General features: G+C 40.3%; 1 protein-coding gene across 3 annotated transcripts; it reads left to right on the plus strand.

Annotated features, from left to right (window-relative positions):
* Positions 1-553: 553 nt before the first annotated feature.
* Positions 554-18,993, plus strand: LOC120315594 (polynucleotide kinase 3'-phosphatase). 3 transcript variants are annotated; one of them, XM_039360224.1, is made up of 18 exons: positions 554-727; positions 1,466-1,880; positions 2,617-2,756; positions 6,167-6,213; positions 6,360-6,800; positions 7,670-7,749; positions 8,584-8,641; positions 8,729-8,836; positions 10,150-10,221; positions 10,329-10,377; positions 10,830-10,900; positions 12,155-12,247; positions 12,662-12,758; positions 14,446-14,507; positions 14,587-14,696; positions 14,795-14,882; positions 17,283-17,344; positions 18,678-18,993. In XM_039360224.1, the coding sequence occupies exons 3-18, from the start codon at positions 2,618-2,620 to the stop codon at positions 18,796-18,798; spliced, it is 1,698 nt and encodes a 565-aa protein (XP_039216158.1). In that variant the 5' UTR covers positions 554-727; positions 1,466-1,880; position 2,617; the 3' UTR covers positions 18,799-18,993. The 3 variants fall into 3 exon arrangements, with proteins under 3 accessions (XP_039216158.1, XP_039216159.1, XP_039216157.1); XM_039360223.1 differs by having other exon boundaries at positions 555-727; positions 1,466-1,762; XM_039360225.1 differs by lacking the exon at positions 1,466-1,880.
* The last annotated feature ends 62 nt before the right edge of the window (positions 18,994-19,055 follow it).

The raw sequence follows: 19,055 nt of genomic DNA on the forward strand, positions 1-19,055 counted from the left end.
CTGACCATCATCCCCATGAAATTCCCCCCCATAAAGTAAATTGCTTCAGATTTAGAACGACCTTAGCATGGAATCTAATCACATATCACCAAAAAGGGCAGAAAGAAAGGCATGCCTCAGTGTTTCTCACCCTCAAGAATTTAAAAAAATGTGGACTTCAGTTCCCAGAATTCCCCAGTTAATATGCTATACAGTTACACTAAAATTCCAGATTGTTAGAGTGACATGATCAACATGCTAATTTTCACTTTACAGATTTAAGCCCTCCTGTCCCACTCCTTCCCATGTTGAACGTCTTTTTGTTTGTAACAGCATCAAGTTTAAAAAAGATTACAGGCTATTTTACCGGTTATCCTTTCAGAATGACGCAGACCATTTCTGGCAAATTACATATCCTTTTGTGACAGGAGCCCCTTCATTCCCATGGAACAACTTGAAAGGGAACCAAAGTTTCCGGAACTCATTTCCAGTTCTTCTCGTCTACCCCGGAAGAGGGCCTAATCGAAGTACCGGGTTACCGTAGAGATAGGAAAAGAGTCGTATACTATTTCCGACTTGGTCCAAATTGTGACCGTGCTTCATTTAAAATGCAAAGTCGGCTGGTCTGCCGCCAACCATTCCGTGGAGTATGAGGCTGTTGCTTCTGCGGATCTGTCAGCACCGAACTTGGGCTGGATGAGCCGCCAAGAAAACCATTTGACTAGGCCGATCTTTGCCGCAGCGTAAGGTGTGTCTGGGGAGGGTGATTTGTCGCTACTCGATGGGCAGCTTTTTAAAACCATTATATGCCATCAAATCGTTTTTGAATCCTAGCAATCCCACAGATAGATTTTTTTCAATGATGATCTATCCCTACAAGCAGTTTCTAACTACATCATTGTGAGCACAATTGAATAATCAGTGTCTTTTCCTTCTCCATCGTGGCTAGGTACGCTTTCCTTCTTCACTTGGTGCCCTCCCCCCAGATGCGTTGGAGAACAATACCAGACTTCCCCACCAGTGATTGGAACTGTAATTTTATCTGGAGAGCACCAGGTTGAGGGATATTGATGGCGGGGAGGGCGGGCTGCTGTGTTGATGGCAGCAAGAACACATGAGAATAAAGGAGTTTTAATCTTTACCCTGCAATCTGTGTTGGCGATTCAATCAACGACTGCATGCAATCTCTTGTTTTCCCACACCTGCGTTTGTACGTACGGTGGGGAAAAAAATCAGAAGATTCTAGCGATGTAGAATCATTCCCTGCGGAAATGGATGGAGATAGATAGATAGACAGATAGACAGACAGACAGATCGTTTCTCCCTATACAGAATGAATCAGGAAGGGTTGAATTCTGAAAGAGGATGTGGCATTCCGTTTTTGTGCACACACAGTGCGGATTTCTCCTGGGCAAAGGTGTGCCGGGCTGCAGCCTTAGAGACTAATGGGCAATCTCCCTCTAAAAGCGGATTTTTTCTCTTCCAGCTTTATGACTCTGCATCCTTAGAACATCGAAATTGGATGGCTTTCGTTTTCTCCTCTCCCTGTAGATAGTGTGTCTGTCTCTAGTTTCCTATCTCTACAGAAAAGAGAGTATTTCGGATGAAAGCTACATAAACTGTCTCGTCCGAGGGCGGATGAAGTTCACTTCCTACTCGGATCGGTGGAAGGTGTTGTTCCGCCTTTCGGACTTCTTATTCTGGAATAACGTCTCAGCTACCTCTTCATGTTTCTGCGGATGCAGAATAAGAGTGCTATGGTCCCTTTTAGTTAGGAGCCTTGGTAAGGTGGAACTTTTGCTTCCCACTTCATGTGGGCGACAGAATCTGAAAGGCGGTTTTACCCTCCCTTTCATAAAAAGACCTTTCTACACGCGTAGGCGGATATAATCCCAGTCCAGGTTGTTGAATTATTTCCTTTTCTTCCGTCTTTCCTTGGCTGCTACCCAGAATTTTAGATCGTTTAGAAATATGCTTTTTAAGTGTGGCTTGAGGACTCTTGGACTTCCCCAAGACTCTTTACGGGTCTGTGAAATCAAAATGATTCACCAGCTATTGAAAATATTTGCAAATATTTAAAGCAATCATTTTTATTTATTTTTTTAAATAGCGGTTTTTGTGAAAAATACTTTATGTTAACATCCCATGAGTTTTATATTTTTACATGATTCAATAAATATTCTGTAAATGCACTGATTTAAATTTTTATTAGGATAAAAATGGATAAATATGCCCCATACAAACAAAAGTGTTTTGGGATCCTCCATAGTTTTTATAAAAGTGGGAAGGAATCATAAGTGCAAAAAATTTCTTTGATATTTTGAAGATGAGAGTTTTGAACTCCTGGAATTCAGGCAGCCATGTTGGCTAGGGAATTCTGGGAGTTGAATTCTACATATCTTCAAGTTGCCAAGGTTGAAAAACACTGATTTAAAGCCTCTGAGAACAATACTTTATAAATTTAGCTCTTTCTCTTCATGCAACAACTTCTTAACCTGTTCCCAAAGTTCAACACAGGTTCATAGTGTAGGATGTATTTGTTGCATGCTTTCAGTGGGATTTGCTATATAGGGGATCATGGAAAACTAAGCATCACACTATGTTGCTTGGAAGCCAAATGTCTTTTGTTGCTTGCAGAATGCTCACCAGTATGCAGTGCTTTCTCATCAGCCAAGATAAGCGACATGATCCAGTTCTTCTGCCTGATGGTGTGACTGTAGTTCTAGGAAGGGGTCCAGAAACCCTTGTCACTGATAAGAAATGTTCTCGAACGCAAGGTCTGTAGGTTTTCTCTTTTTTTGAAAAGATATCATTGTTATTACAAAGCCTTCAGGAGCATTTTTTTCTTACAAATGAAGGCAAATATATGTGTCCCAAGATAATGTTGCAGGATCCTATCTGGGTTGGTAACCAAGACCAGCGGTTTTGTCTTCTGAGCTTTTGGACTTGTACTGGAGCTCCTCTTCAGGGAACTTCTCTCTAACAAAGTGTGTGCTTTGGGCTGTTTTGTGTGGTATTTGTAGAAGTTTTCTTCTTCTTCCCCAGTTAGTTCACTGACTGTCATAACATTTGGAGTGGCTGAAGTTGTACCATTTTTGAATTCTCCCTGTGTAATATTGCAATTGGAAAAGAATTGGTATTCTGTATAAACCATGTTAAAATTTAGCTAAGATTCAATTCTCTGTGCTGTTACAGAAGCTTGCATCTTTCTCCTATGTTTTTTATCTTTTAGAAATCCAAAAGCTTTAATATTTTCTGTTATCTTGGCTATTTTTTCGTATACAATACAAATTTCATCAGTGTTTCATATTCAGATAACCTTTATTGTCATTTTTTTCCTGTGGGCACAACAGCACACATTAAAAATGAAATTTAGTTGCTTGCTCTCAAGTGTACACATACATAACACACATTTAAAACATACTATATACAACATATATACAGACCTACACTCTTACATACAAGTAACATATAAATATTAATCATTGTCCATTTTGAATACATAACGAAAGGAGGAAGTTTTAGAGTTCACAAGGTTAATACTGTATGGAACAAAGCTATGGCTGAATCTGGATGTTCTGCTTCGGATACCACGGAGCCTCCTCGTACAAGGTAACAAGGAAAACAGGTCATAAAGAGGATGTGTAATGTCCCAGACAATCTTGCAGACCCTGCTCAAGCAACGCTTATATGCTATGTCCTGGATGGGAGGGAGGGAACTGCCAATGATCTTTTTAACCATTGTCACCACTCTCTGCACCACCTTCCTGTCTGAAGAAGTGATGCTTCTAAACCAAACTGTGATGCTGTATGGTAGGATGCTCTCGATCGTCCCTCTGTAGAAAGTGGTAAGGATCGGGGAAGGAAGATGTGCTTTTCTCATGCGACGCAGAAAATGCAGGTGCTGCTGTGCCCGCTTCACCAGTATCTCACTGTTGAGTGACCAAGCCAGCCTACTTGTTAACTGCACCCAGGAATTTGATGCTGGTAACCATCTCCACAAGTCAATTATTAATGCACAGAGAAGTGAGGCTGTGCCTTCCTTTTCTGAAATCAACAATGATCTCTTTGATTTTTCCAGTATTTAAAACTAGACTATTTTCCTTACACCAGCTCACCAAACCCTCAACCTCCTTGCGGTAAGTAAGCACCCTCATTGTCATCCTGAATAAGGCCCACTACTGTTGTGTCATCTGCGAACTTCACAATATGGTTGGTGGCAAATCTAGCACTACAGTCATGGGTGAACAGCAGCAGACTTAGGACGCAGCCCTGAGGAGAACCTGTGTCAAGAAAATGGTATTAGAAATATTTGTTCCAGCTCGCACATATTGGGGCCTGTTGGTAAGAAAATCAAGAATCCAGTTGCACAAAGGAGTGTTTAAGCCTAAAAGGCCCAGTTTATCTACTAGATGCTGGGAAATGTGTTAAATGCTAAACTGAAGTCGACAAGCAACAAACACACAAGTATTTCTTTCCTCTTAAGTGCCTCAAGCTCAGATGGAGAACAGAAGAAATAGCATCCTCCGTAGAGCAATTTGGTTGGTAAGCAAACTGAAGGGGGTAAAAATCTGGTGGGAGGCTAGATACAATAATGTCTTTTATCAGCTTCTCAAAGCATTTCATAATGATGGATGTCAGTGCAACTGGACGGTAATCATTGAGGCCTGTAATTGTGGACTTTTTTGGCACTGGCAAGATGATGGCCATCTTAAAACATGATGTGACCACTGCCTGCTGCCATGAGAGATTAAAAATATCTGCGAGAACATAAGTCAGCTCATCTGCGCATTCCGTAAGAACACGTCCAGGGATATTATCTGGGTCTGCTGCTTTCTGAATATTAACTTTCCGCAGTGTTTTTTGGACAGAGGTGACATCAAAGCTAAGCACTTGCTCGTTAGGATGGGGCACAGCTTTCCTAGCAGGAGTGCTGTTTGATGCCTCAAATCTTCCAAAAAATGTATTCAGCTCATTTAGGAAGTCCGTGTCGTCCTTGCATCTCAATAGAGCCACCTTATAATCTGAAATGACCTGGATTCCTTGTCACATTCACCTGGTGTTTGTTGGATCCTGAAAAAAGTTCTGAATTTTCTGGCAATGGGCTTGCTTTGCATCTTTTATGGCACTTTTTAAATTTGTTCTGGCTGTTCTAAGTGCCAGCATGCCGCCGGATTTAAAAGCCACATTCCATGCTTTTCAGCATTTTGCAGACCTCATAAGTCAGCCACAGTTTTTCATTCACCCTCACAACAATGCTTTCAAGGACAGAGAGATCCTCTATGCACTTTTGGATATATGCAGACACCGTGGTGGTTAACTAGTTAGCCACTTGTTTTGTTAAAGAGGAGATGATAGAGGTAAAACTGAGGTCAGGGTTACTAAAGATTCCAAAGGTTGAGTAAATGAAGTAAATAGCCTTTGTTTTGCTCTTGTTCCCTTCCTTTATTCTCCACATTTCTCTTTCCTTTTGTTTATTTCTCTCTATTCCATTCTTCCCCTACCTGGTTACCATTCTTTTCTTTTTTTAAAAAAAAAATACTATCACTTGAGGTTTTTTGGTCTTGTCTTATGTATATATATATTCTTCCTGAATTGCTTTATACATTGAACAGTAATTTTGAAAAGTATCTTGCAGGATCCAATCTTGAACAAGGACACACATTCAATTTTGCAGCTACTAAGATTGTTGGATGAGCAAGCACAAAAACAGCCAGGGAAGTGATTGAAGCCTGGGAAACAGGCCTCTCGTTAGTAATAGGAATGCAGCCTATCAAGTATTTAAAAGGCAAGGGCTGAGCGGCATAAGCAAACAACACCCAACAAATTAAAAGCCAGCCATCAACACAACAGGCACTATAAATATCACACACAAAACAGCATACACTCTGCTAGAAAGGAGTTCCCTGAGAGGATGGGGGCTCCAGCACGAGTCCAGAAGCTCAGAAGACAAAACCGCTGGTCCCAGTGACTGACCCAGATTGGATCCTCCAACATTATCCTGGGACACGTCTATCCACCTTCATTCATAAATGTATCTTGACCCAGCTTTGAAGCACACTGTAAGATTAGTTGGAACATTTCTGGGAAAGTTGAACTGAATAGTTTCAGTATCAAAAAACTTTAGCATTGAAATATTTTGCACAATCCTGAAAATTAACCATCTTCTCTTTCTCTGTTCTCATAGTGGAGTTGCTGGCAAATTATGCCTACCGGTCAGTTCGAGTCACACAGGTGAGTTGGGGAAAACTTTAGAGTATCCTGTTTGATTCCAAAGGGATCTTCTTGTACAGAAGAAGGGGCAGTTTCAAAATTAACCATCCTCCTAGGTATAAGAGCCAACTGACTATGCATGACGTTCTCATATTATGTGTTGGCAGCGAGGCATAAATCCCACATCTGTGGAAGAGATACACCTGCATTGTGGAGACAGCACAACACTCCAAGAAGGAGAGACTCTGTGCCTGGTGAACGGACTATATCCTTATTGCATCCGCTTTGAACAAGATGATAACTCTGCAAAGAAAAACCCACTGGAATTCTTCTGCAGCAAGCAGGCTCCAAAGAAGACAGAAGAAGATTGCAAGGCCCATACAATCAAACGTCTCAAAGTTTCCTGTCCTTCTGAAGAAGAGGATGATGATGACTCATTTATAACTGAGAAACTGAGGCAACTGCAAGAGACGGCAGCGCAGGCAGCACAGGCACAGTCTTCTCCTCAAAAGCCTCTTTCAAAGCCGGCCCCCCAGCTGTGTGATTCCTGGGAGAACCATGGCAAGCTGCTGGTCTTCACCAAAAAAGGAATAGCACCAAGTACTAAAGTAAGTCTCCTTGCCTATTCTTTTGAAATGCAGCTTCAAGAATACTGCTTATTTGGGTGTTGCTCAAGAAAAAAAAGACTATTTCTACCTTCTGTCTAGTTCTTTGAAATATAAAGTAAAGATTTATGTAACTGGTCCAGAGCTATATAAATACAGTGGAAATCTATCTTTAACAACAGAGTAAAACAGTTTATTGTGGTTTTGCTCTTTGTTTACAAATGCAGAGGAATAATGCATAGATTAAGGAGTTAACAAAGTATTTACAAATAGACAAGAATATTTGTAGCTCAGAGTTGAACTTTGGAATTCTTGCTAGCATTGATGATGTTACCTACTTGGGTAATGAAATACGTAGAAGAATATAACTGAGCTCAGCAAGCATCAAGGACCCCATATAATATTTAGTTGCAAGTTCCATTGATCAAAACAATATATATATTTCTATTGGAGACAGCTCCAATTTCAATTATTACTATACTATCATAATTAGAGGCAGTTTAGGGAATTTGTGTATTTGGGTGATTCTTATTGTTAAAAGAATATCTTGCAATGATCTCATAATCACCAGGTCTGGCAAGTAATGTCCTGTTTTGGTAAGGTCTGAAGAAATTCCTGAAAAATCTACGGAACCATTGGGTGACTTTAGGCCAGTCGCTCTTTCTCTGTCTCTCTGAGCCCAACCTACCTCATAAGAGTTGGTACATTGAAAATGGAAGAGATGAACATTATATGTGCTGCCATGGGCACCTGAATGAAAGATGAGATAAATGTAATAAAGAAATATATGAATAAAAAACCAGGCAAAGTGGTGCTGATTTTGGATGGCTGGTCAGTTTTGATGTGAGGCTTATTGGATGGTTTTCACCCAGGTGGCAGGATTTGATCTGGATGGAACCCTTATCACAACACAATCTGGAAAAGTGTTTCCTATAAATCCTGATGACTGGAGGTAAGTACAGAGCTAAGGGATGTAGAAGGGGGAACAGGTTTCTAGACAGCCAGTTAGTTGGTGTGGAAATTCATTTAGGTGAAGAGTGCTAGATTTGAAACTATTTTCTTTGAAACCTGTGGAATCTGCTGTGGAGATGATGCCTGATGAAGAAGGGCAGCCGGTTGTTGTACCTTGAGCTCCTTGGAACAAGGGAAAGGGAAAGGGTATAAGTCACTCTCTCCAAACTGATTCCCTCCAAATTTTTTGAACTATAAAATGAAATTACAGTCCTTTACATTGGGAAGGCTGTTGTAAAGGAAATCCAGATTCTTCATCTGTGTTGTTATTAGAAGGAAAGTTTTAATTTGCATTTATTTTGTATTTTTAATACTTTAGTTTGATTGTCATGATGATTGATCACCAGAGAATATATTTATTAAAAGGCAGCCATGTAAATATCATCAGGCCACTGAAGTCACTAGTGTCCTGCCAGGGAAAATTGGCATGAAGTCCTCAGCCAGCTTTGAAGCCACTGGAAGACTTAAGCCTATCTCATTCTCTAGCCCTGACCTAACATGCCAGCATTTTCATTGGTGTAAATGAAGGAAGAAGGGAATTACATCACCTGGAGTTCCTTCAAGTCAGATAGAATATTAAAAACAAAATTGAAGAATGGGGATTAATTATGTTTGCATTAGGAAAGATCAAATACTGTGTGAGAGCATTTTTGCAGAGTGAAGGACTAAAAGTGGAATTTGGAGTGCCATTTCTTTATTAAGGATTACATATTTCTAGTGATGGTAATAGCATGAGCATATAGAGAGCAGCCTTAACTTTTTCCCTGATTTGCAGGATCCTGTACCCTGAAGTACCTCACAAGCTGAAGCAACTTCAGAGTGAAGGATACAAGGTATGGCCCTTCTTGTCTCAAATCCATTTTCTCTCTGTTACCCTCTTCTCACTGTAAGTAATCCCTTCTTTTCCATCTCATTGGCAGCTTGTGATCTTCACCAATCAACTGAGCATTGGCCGTGGGCGCCTTAGGCCCGAAGTTTTCAAAGCTAAAGTAGAAGCAGTGATTGAGCAATTGGGTGTCTTGTTGCAGGTGAGTGGGTAGGAGAAACAGTATCTCACCCAGGTTGCTCGGCAAAATAAGCAGGTTGATCAGAAGTGGCTTTGGATGTCTGTGGCAAAGTCCAGTTAGTCTTATGAAATATTTTTTTCATTTTCCAATTTTATGGCTGCTCATCTCATCACGACAACTTTTGGCAGCTAACAGCAGTTAAATAATTGTTATGTTGCATATCATGGCACATAGAATATAGAAAATGTGGAAAAGAAAATATGGTTTCAGTAAAATGTCAAGATTTGGACCCAGAAGGAAAAGATAGGAGAGCATTAAGTGTTTCTAGGTTGTAGTGCCTAAATTGTAGTGATTTCTAGGAAGAGAGGTTTGCTTTGTTTTCTGTAATTAGGAATTCAAGCAGCAAATTATAACATTTACATTATATTGTCTCGTTTGCTGTCCTTTTTAGATGGGCTGAATTTGCAACGCCCATCATTTGAAATATTTGACATGGGAGTGTAAGTTAGGGAACGCTATTCTATTTGAGAGAAAGTTTAAAGGTAATAAATAACCATTATTCAGCTAATTTTTGTATGTTTTATTTTGCATGTTATTCATACTAGTCACATGCTTTTCTTCTAGTATATAACTTTAGTAGTATAGTTTTTATTTTATTTTATTAAATTGTCTTGTGAATCCATTAGGATTTAAAGGAAAACTATACCACAAATATTTTCAAGTAGAAAGTAGGTTTTTATATAAAATTATATTTGACAAATCGGGGAAGGTTTCTTATCTCTCCAAATTATGTTCTTATACAGCCTTTATTTTGGTTGCAACAAGGGAGGGGAGGGGAAGAAGGAAGGAAGGAAGGAAGGAAGGAAGGAAGGAAGGAAGGAAGGAAGGAAGGAAGGAAGGAAGGAAGGAAGGAAGGAAGGAAGGAAGGAAATAATAATAGCCATTGACCCTCAGTTAAAATGAATGGCTGCTTTGCTCGTTCTCTTCAAACGTTGTATCTGTTTGCTCTTTGCCCGCTTGTAGTCTCTTACAATTGCTACAGCTCCACTGTCATTTTGAGGTGATAAAAGATGAATCAGGTATCCCAGATGGGTAATCCTGCAGAAATGTTCCAGCTCCTCGTTCACCTATGCCACCTGTGAGGAATTGATCAGTTGGGAGTAGACTAGTAATTATTAATTAATTATATTATTAATTATAATTAAGGAATATTTATCATAAGATTCAATCCAAGTCAAAATAGTATTGCTAAAAGTAAGAATCAGCTTTTGAGAGAAGGATGGGATCCAGGACCAATTGGAGTATTCATTTTTATTATCTCCCTTTCTCTGCAGGTCTTTGTGGCAACCCATTCAGGAATGTACCGCAAACCTGTCCTTGGCATGTGGGATTATCTGTGCAAAAAGGTACTAAAAGAGGGTGTGTGAATGGAGAGGGCTGGGAAGAGCAAAAGCATAGTCTGCCATTCCATGTCTGGATTTTCCCTTTTTCTCTCTCTCCCCTTTCTTTCAAGGCAAATGGTGGCTTAGAAGTGTCTTTGCAAGACAGTGTCTATGTAGGAGGTGAGTCAAGCGCAAAGGAAGCAATAGGGATAGCACACAGACTTATATAACAGCCCCATAGTGCTTTACAGCACTCTCTGGGTGGTTTACAATATTAGCATATTGCCCCCAATAATCTGGGTCCTCATTTTACCAACCTCAGAAGGATAGAAGATTGAGTCAACCTTGAGCCCGTCAGGATTGAACTCATGGCTGTGGGCAAAGTTAGCTAGCAATACTACATTCTAACCATGTGCCACCAGGGTGAGTTCTGCCACCAGGAAGGCCATTTGATATAACAGTAGAAGAGTAGATTTGTCTCACTCCCAGAATCTACTTTTGTTGTCCTAGCCAATAATATTTCTAGGCCTTCACAGTCAAAGCCCAGTTTTTAAAGTTATTATTGATATCCTAGGGATCAGTTTCCCATCTCATGGTAATGGATGTGTTCATATCTTTCTTCTCATTCATAGATGCTGCTGGACGTCCAGCAAACTGGGCCCCTGGGCAGAAGAAGAAAGATTTTTCTTGCAGTGACCGTCTGGTAAGAGGGAAAACCTACTCCTTCATACATCTTACAGTCTTTCTTGTCTGAGGATTAATCATTTTGAACTTTTGAGATCAAAATATAATCAATTTGAGAGCACATGTATCTCTACTGTTTCTTTTGTTTTTAATCCAGCTTTCAGGATGATTGATAGGTTCTTTAGTCTTTAGTTGTCTCTGATATGATAGTTTGACACAAGGACTATGTATGCAGGATTCAGTGTGACAGTAAGTTTCCCTTTCTGCTTTCAGTCAGATTCAGAGTTTATACATTTATTTTTTTCCCCTGAGATAAAATAAACCCAACTTTAAAAAAAAATTCAAAAAATGCTGGCTGCTTTTTCTAAGCATGTTAGGCAGTTTTTAATAATTTTCCAGTAAAATTGGAAGAGATATTTTTACCTCTCTCATTTTATTTTCCTCTCTTTAAATCTCTAATATATCCTATAATAAATAGGAAAGCTGAGCCAGAATTATATATGTGATCATTTCTTTGTTTGAATGTAAGAATTGCTAAAGTTCAAAATATTTACTCTAAATTATAGAAGTCATAATTAAGCTAAACAGGGCTATAATGTTAATTAAATTTCTAGGGGCAAAGAAAGATAATTAGAGGTCTCGGAAGGATTTGGCAGTCTAAACAGTGAAAAAGAGGAATTTGCAGGAGTTTATTGCTGGGAACAAATGCAGAAAAGCTGCATGGATATGCATTTCTCCACAGCCAGAGCTAGAATAGCACCAGCAGAGAATACACAACTATGAGTGGGTAGTCTTTACATCTGCATTATTCCTTTCAATTTACTCACTTTCACGTATGAACAAGAATCCTATGACTCTGGAGCTGCTCAGATCAGCATTATGCCAAGACCCACAGATTCTCCCAGCACTGCTTTAAGAGCTACAACAATTATTTTTTGCATCAAAAATTACAAACTTCTGAAACTAAAAAGAATAGCTTTAGTAAGAAATTTGGCAGCCAGTCTGAACCTTTTTCTTTTAAAACAAGGTACTATCTCTTAGTTTGTAAAAAGAAAGATAATGTGTCAGTAGTGAAATCTTTGAAGGCGAAAGGTTATATGCATTATCTCAGATCTGGTTCCAGGTTCAGATTTTCAGCAAACCTAGAAACAAGTGATGCAAAATGAACAGGATCAGAGGCAAACTGGATGTACTTGGATTTGAGCACACATATCTTCAGGAAGCCAGAAAACTGCTTCCTCGGCATTAAAAGCTATCCTGCTTATTCACACAGTTTGCTTTGAATGCTGGGCTTCCCTTCCACACGCCTGAAGAATATTTCCTGGGTTGGAAACAGGCACCATTTGCACTTCCTGACTTTGACCCTGTGAGTCACTTTTCTGTCTTTTAAACTAGCTTCTCTTCCAGCATTTATTTATTTGTTATCTTTTTATATTATTTATTGTTTTATCATAAAAAGTAAAACCCCTGATCTAGAAGTTGCACCAGGTTAAAATAATAAAGTCATTGAAAACGACAAGAGAAATGCTGTTCTGTTTCACAAACTAGGCATTATTTTAAACTATGTTCTTTTACGTTCACGTTATATTAATACTCTGCTTCTTGAAAAATATGTGGTTTTTAACATTAATGATACTGGGCCCAGTAAAATCTAATAAGCTGCAAAATTAGGAGAACAGGTAAAAAAATTAGGCACAATCAAGATTTGCAGGGCAAATCCAGGTTTCAAATTTATATTTTAGTATTAAAACACTACTTTTCTCTTTACCCCCTAACCTAGCGGGCAGTGGATCCTAAAGCTCAACTGTATGATCCCCCCAGTGCTTGCCTGATCCCATCTTCCTCAGAGTTGGTTGTGGCTGTTGGTTTCCCTGCTGGTGAGTGATCATCTTTGCATCTCAGGAGCCTGCAAAACGTGAAGCCTTCAAGTTCTCTGAACTTTTAGTCTTGTCATCTGCTAGATTTCCATATGGTCAAGTGGTGAGCCCAGAACTAGTTTCAATCACAGCCATTTGATGGGCTTTGTGTACGTTTGTTTAACAAGTAGTTGGCTAGTTAGAGTGCAGCATGAAGCCTGGAATTCAATAAACCATAGTTCATTTAATCATGAGTTAATGTGTTGTATAAAATACTTCTTTAAGCTTCCCCCCCCCCTTTGATTAGCCAGGAACATGAGATAATCTGCTCCTCAGAAGAGGTTTGTGCTGTAGATGAGGAATATTCTGAAAAATAAATTTTCTTTTCGAGGTTTAAAAATAAAGAAATGCAGTAATCCTGTTTCAAAAGAGAAATGGTGATTGGAACTGATGTGAGATGCATACTATTAGCAAGTTCTTAAAGCTACTGGAAAATTCATTTCCACAATGAGCCTTACATCCAGTGTGGATCTTTTTTTTCTGGTGGGAATCTGGAATGTTACATAGCCCTACCAGATAAGAAAATATTTGTAGTTCAGGGTTGAAGTGAGGGGTCCTTGGTGCTCTCTGAGCTTGATTGTTTTCTGGCAGACATTATCGGGGCTAGGTAACATCATCAGTGCTAATAGGGAGTGGGCTTTGCTCTCATTTTATAATCCAGTGCAGTGGTGGCAATCCTATGGCACATGTGCCAGAAGCGGCACTCAGAGCCCTCTCTGTGGGCACACATGCCATCGCCCCAGGCCTGCCTCCCCCCACAGCCCCCTCCTCACCAGCAGCTCCCCTGGAGGACAGTCATCCCCAGGCGCAGCCCATGCGGAGCAGCACAGCCAAGACATGGCAGCCGGGCAGCGGGGACAAGACTCCACCCTCGCGCCCTGTCGTGTGCAGATGATGCTGTGGGGCACAGGCAGAGGGTGTGGTCACCATGGCGCTGCTGGGCCTCCTGGGCAATCTGTGGTGGGCCATGAAGGCGGTGGGTGGTCCTGTGGGCAGTTGGGGTGGGGTGGGGAACGGGACATGGGATGGGGTGGGGGCGGTTTGGGGGCACTTGGTCTCTAAAAGGCTCGCCATCACTGATCTAGTGGCTTGCCCTGTCAGTGTTATTGGGAGTGGTCTTGGTGGTTCTTTAGTTGGGCTATTTACTGTTAACTTGTTTGGCAGTTCTTGATTGGGATATTGTTTGCTTCTTGATTGTTGATCTTGATTGTTGGTGTTAATTTCTGTTCATATGAGTGTGCTGGTGCGGAGGTGTTCTGGTCTTTTGGTTCCCTTTTTCGCTTGTTGATTGTCTGTTTTGAATGGCATATAGATGTTTATGTCTATTGATGGCCAGTTTGTCAGAGTGCCAGGTTTCCAGGAATTCTCTAGCATTTTTGGATTTGGCTTGGTCTAGTATGGTTGAAACTGTGTTGAAACTGTGATTATGTTTGTGCACATGTTGTGAAAGTAAGGATTTGATTTTTTTATCTTGTCTTTTGACTGCCAGTTGTGAATGTTGCAAGGAACATGGATGCCATTTTAAAGAAATGTGTGCCCATATTAAGGCATGTATTGCCGATGTTTTTTGAATTCTCTAGACTTTTAGAAATCTCTGCTTTACTCCACTGTTTATACTCCCTCTCCCCTTTATTTTTCTTCACTCCAGCTGGCAAATCAACTTTTTTGAAGAGACATTTGGTTTCAGTTGGATATGCATACATCAACCAGGTAAGCAATGGGAGATTAAAACTCTTCTCACCATGTTTTATTGCTTGCTTCCTTTATATCCTGCCTTTCTCCCCTTCAGGACACACTTGGTTCATGGAAGAAATGTGTGACATTGTGTGAAACATCACTGCAAGCAGGAAAGAGTGTAGTAGTGGATAATACCAATCCTGACCTGGAATCAAGAAGCAGGTAAAGGTTCCGCCCTTTAGCAGATGTTTAAGCTGCAAGCCCAAAGATGGAAAAGAATTGGACAAGTTGAGAAATTAAAATGCTGCTCCCTTATCTAGGTACACTGAATGTGCTAAGAAGGCCAGGGTTCCCTGCCGCTGCTTTCTTTTTACTGCCTCATTGGAACAAGCCAAGCATAACAACAGAGTAAGTACTTTGGATCACTGTTTCTCAATCTCAGCAATTTTAAGATAGGTGAACTTCAATTCCCAGTGAATCAGCTCAGCCTAGTGGTTGAGGCACCAAGCTAGAAACCAGCAAACTAAGTTCTAATCCTCCTTTAGGCCAGTTACTCTGAGTTCAACTCACCACACAGAGTTGCTGTTAAAGGGAATCTAGGAAAAGAAAGGAGTATTAGGCATGTTCACGATCTTGAATTATTAAAATAATAAAGGCAGAATTTTAAAAAGTCCACCCATTTTAAAATTGCTGCCTTATACCATGATATACTTTCTTCAATTGGGAAACAAATTTCTTTGAATTCAGTCCCCTTCTCTACTCCTCTTTTGAGGACTTGCAGGATTCCCTCCTTTTCTCTTATAATCCAACCAGGAATCTAAATTCTAGAACCATTGACACAGAGCAGTAGCAAGCTATGTATAAATTATGGCATCTCCAAAAATACGTGAGTTTGTAAGTAGATTAGAAGTGTGCCACTATTAGGTTTGAAGAAGGTGCTTCAAGAGCCACTGACAGATATAGATAGACCAACACATCTTTTCCACATTGAATCTGAATAGTTTTACATCCCTAGAAATTTTTTTTGCCATAAGTCACATTTTTGCCTAAAAATGAATGTAGTGTTGGTAGCTTACAGTTTTTTCTAGTGCAAGTATTCTGTCTTTGAAGGTGAAAGATTTGATTCTGGAATCTTACAAGACCTGACAAAGCCCTTCCTAAAAATTATTTATCCCATTAGCCAAATCAGTACCTGGTGTTCCCTGTAGATAAATGATATTCTACTGTCTCTCTCTAAATGAGTAAGTAGTCCTTGATTTATAATATTCCAATAAAGGAGAACATTTGTAGCTCAGGGTTGACATGAGGAGTCCTTGGTACTCTCTGAGCTTTCGTGTTTTCTTGCAGACGTTTCATTACCCAAACTAGGTAACATTAGGTTAGCACTAACTAGGTTACTAGATAACATTAAAACTAGCATTCATGATATTACCTAGTTTAGGAAATGAAATATCTGCAAGAAAATAAGCTCAGAGAGCACCAAGGACCTCTCATTTATAATATTCATTCAGTGACCAAAGTTACAATGGTGCTGAACAAATAGTGGTTACAACCGATTCTCAGAATTCTAGGCATCCTTGCGATCATATGATTTTGGGCACTTGGCAACTGATTTGTATTTACGACCAGTTTCAGGACTCGATGATAATGATTGTCATTTGCAAATTTCCCTGCTAACTTCCCCAAAAAGTCTGGAGAAGCCAATTGGGAAGGTTGCAGATTACATAAAGTCTCCCCTAACTACGGAACCCCTCAGCCCATCTACACTCCATAATGCTGGCCATTTGCATACCCCTGCATACCCTGAGCTTGACAGCTTCTCACACCCTCCCCAATCCATGCAATGCCCTTAAACACTTGCTGTACTTCCTGCACACCCTAACCCTTGCTGCATCTCACTTACACCTTCTCCCAGCCTCACCTCACTTCCCTTGTACATCCCCCTTGCTCCCTCCTTGACCCGGCATATCTCCCCTGCACCCTTCCCCACCCAGAGCAACCACTTACCTGTCTATCTGCATGTGAGCTACCTAACACTTGCAGTTTCCCCAATGACTTGGATAATTTATAATGATGATGATGAGTTGGAAGGAACCTTGGAGGTCTTCTAGTCCAACCCCCTGCTCAAGCAGGAAACCCTGTACCATTTCAGACAAATGATTGTCCAGTCTCTTAAAAACTTCCAGTGTTGAAGCATTCACAGCTTCTGGTTATGAAAAGTCAGGCAGGAAGTTGTCTCGGTTAATGGTGGCAACTGGTTTTGCCATCACTAAACAATGTGGTGGCACTTTTCAAGTGCCTCCCTTAGCAATGAAGATTCCAGTACCAATTGCAATTGGAAGTTGAGGACTACAGGTAGCCTTAGTAACTGTTTGAAGTTACGTTACTGAAAAAAGTGACTTATGAGTTTTTCACATTTCAGATCATTGCAACATCCCCATGGTCATGTGATCAGAATTTGGATGCCTGGCAACTGGTTTATGAGTGTTGCAAGTATCCTGGGGTCATATGTTCATGTTTTGCAATCTTCTGACAAGCAAAGTCAATGGGGAAGCCAGATTCACTTAACAACTGTGTTACTAACTTAACTGCAGTGACTTACTTAACAACTGTGGCAAGAAAGATTGTAAAGTGGGGCAAAATTTACTTAATAACTTTCTCATTTAGTAACACAAAATTTGAACTTATTTGTGGTCATAAGTCAAAGACTCCCTGTACTGTATTTGTTTTGAAACTTAAATACTATCCAATTTGTTTTTCCCATCACTATATTCTGCTGACTAGAATGCTCTGCTTTTTCTTTTTCAGTTCCGAGAGATGACAGAAAAAGAACATGTGCCTGTGAATAACATTGTATTGAATACCTATAAGTAAGTTTCTGAAAAGAGGGAGAACAGGAATGGAAAACTATTCCTTCCTGGGCATTTATTCTCAGAGTGCTAAGCTATCTTTGTTGGGGAGTTAGAAGTAGCTGTTCTTTCCAAAAGCTGAATTCAAAAAGCTAATTAGCAGTTCTCGAGATGTTAAGTTACAAACAGGCTTTCCCTGCCAAATATAATAGCAATAGCACTTATATACCGCTTCATAGCACTTTACAGCTCTAAGCGGTTTACAGTCAGCATATTACCCTCCAACAACAATCAAGGAGTTAACTGAGAATAAAACTTTCTTTTCTTTACTTATCTATAAAGAAATAAAACTCTCATATCTGTAAGCTTCAATTGGATGAAGCTGGAAAGTATAGGGCAACAATTATTCAACTAAATCAGTGTTTCTCAACCTTGACAATTTTAAGGCATGTGGACTTCAACTCCCAGAATTCCACAGCCAGCATTGCTGGCTGTGGAATTCTGGGAGTTGAAGTCCACATGCCTTAAAATTGTCAAGGTTGAGAAACACTGAACTAAATTAATTCTAATGGGCCAACATATAGGATGCCAGAATCCATGAACCCCGTGATAATGAAATTTGGGGAAGTTGGGAGTCTCTTCAGTGCCATGCCTTCCAATTATACTTCCCAAGAATACACAGGTTGCGTGGTGCAAGGAGAGATGGGAGGGACATACCCCCCACCCTTTTTCTTGCTTCCCTCTGGTCCCTATGTCCAATCAGCCATTGGCTGCTTTGCACTGAGGCCAGAAGTAAATTCTCTCTAATGGTGAGGGCTGGCGAGGAAGGACAAGGAAGCAACTTCGGTGTTTGTTGGAGAGAGGGTTCACGAGGAGGGGGGAGGGTTTGCCTTGCACTAGCAGTTGATAGGTAAGCCTTTCTCTCTGGAAGGAGAGGGCCCTTTGAAACACACTGAAATGTGTGTTGCAGTCAGTGGCTCCCTTTGTTCCACCTCTGACCTGCAGGGATAGATGCCACTGGACCTTTCATGAAGGGAGGAGAAATATAAAATAGGGCAAACCTATATTACATCTAGAAAGAAGAATGGCCTAATAGGTCATGGGTTGTCACTATTGACTTTTTGCTTTCTTAGGCACTTTCCATCCTTGCAAAAAATCCAATAGCATGGCTAAATAAAACTCTGTAAATGGCTTCAAAATCTAAGGGACTGGTTTGGACAAAACTCAGCAGCACTTTTTTGTGCGGCTGCTGATAAAAACAGGATCGCCAACATCTGTTAACGGATATGGCACAAGAAGAAGAAATGTTCCCAACCCTGGGGACTACTTAATGATTATTATTTTTTTTTAACAGGAGCAAGTATGTGGAGCCATCCCTTGAGGAGGGTTTCTCTGAAATTCTCAAGATTAATTTTGTGCCTCAGTTTACAGACTCCAAATTAGAATCACTTTACCGGCAGTTTTCAGAAGGTTGACATCAAACCAGCAACATGATATTGGACACGGTTGTTTTGTTGTCCTGCCTTTGCCAGAGAAGGCACATGTATGGAGTGCCTAAGTTCTCTCTGCGGTCAAACTTTGTAATTGGCCTGAAATTCTAAAAGGGGCAGAGGCATTCCTATAATGACTTTTTTCCAGAAGGTATCTGAAATAAAGTTTTGAAAGTCAAACTGCTTTTGTCTTTTCTTATAAGCCTCTCCACTCAACATTATGGGCTATTTTATGGGTTGGG

This window comes from Crotalus tigris, unplaced genomic scaffold, assembly GCF_016545835.1.
Source record: "Crotalus tigris isolate CLP2741 ecotype Arizona unplaced genomic scaffold, ASM1654583v1 scf7180000019161.1078591, whole genome shotgun sequence".
NCBI classification, from domain to species: domain Eukaryota; kingdom Metazoa; phylum Chordata; class Lepidosauria; order Squamata; family Viperidae; genus Crotalus; species Crotalus tigris.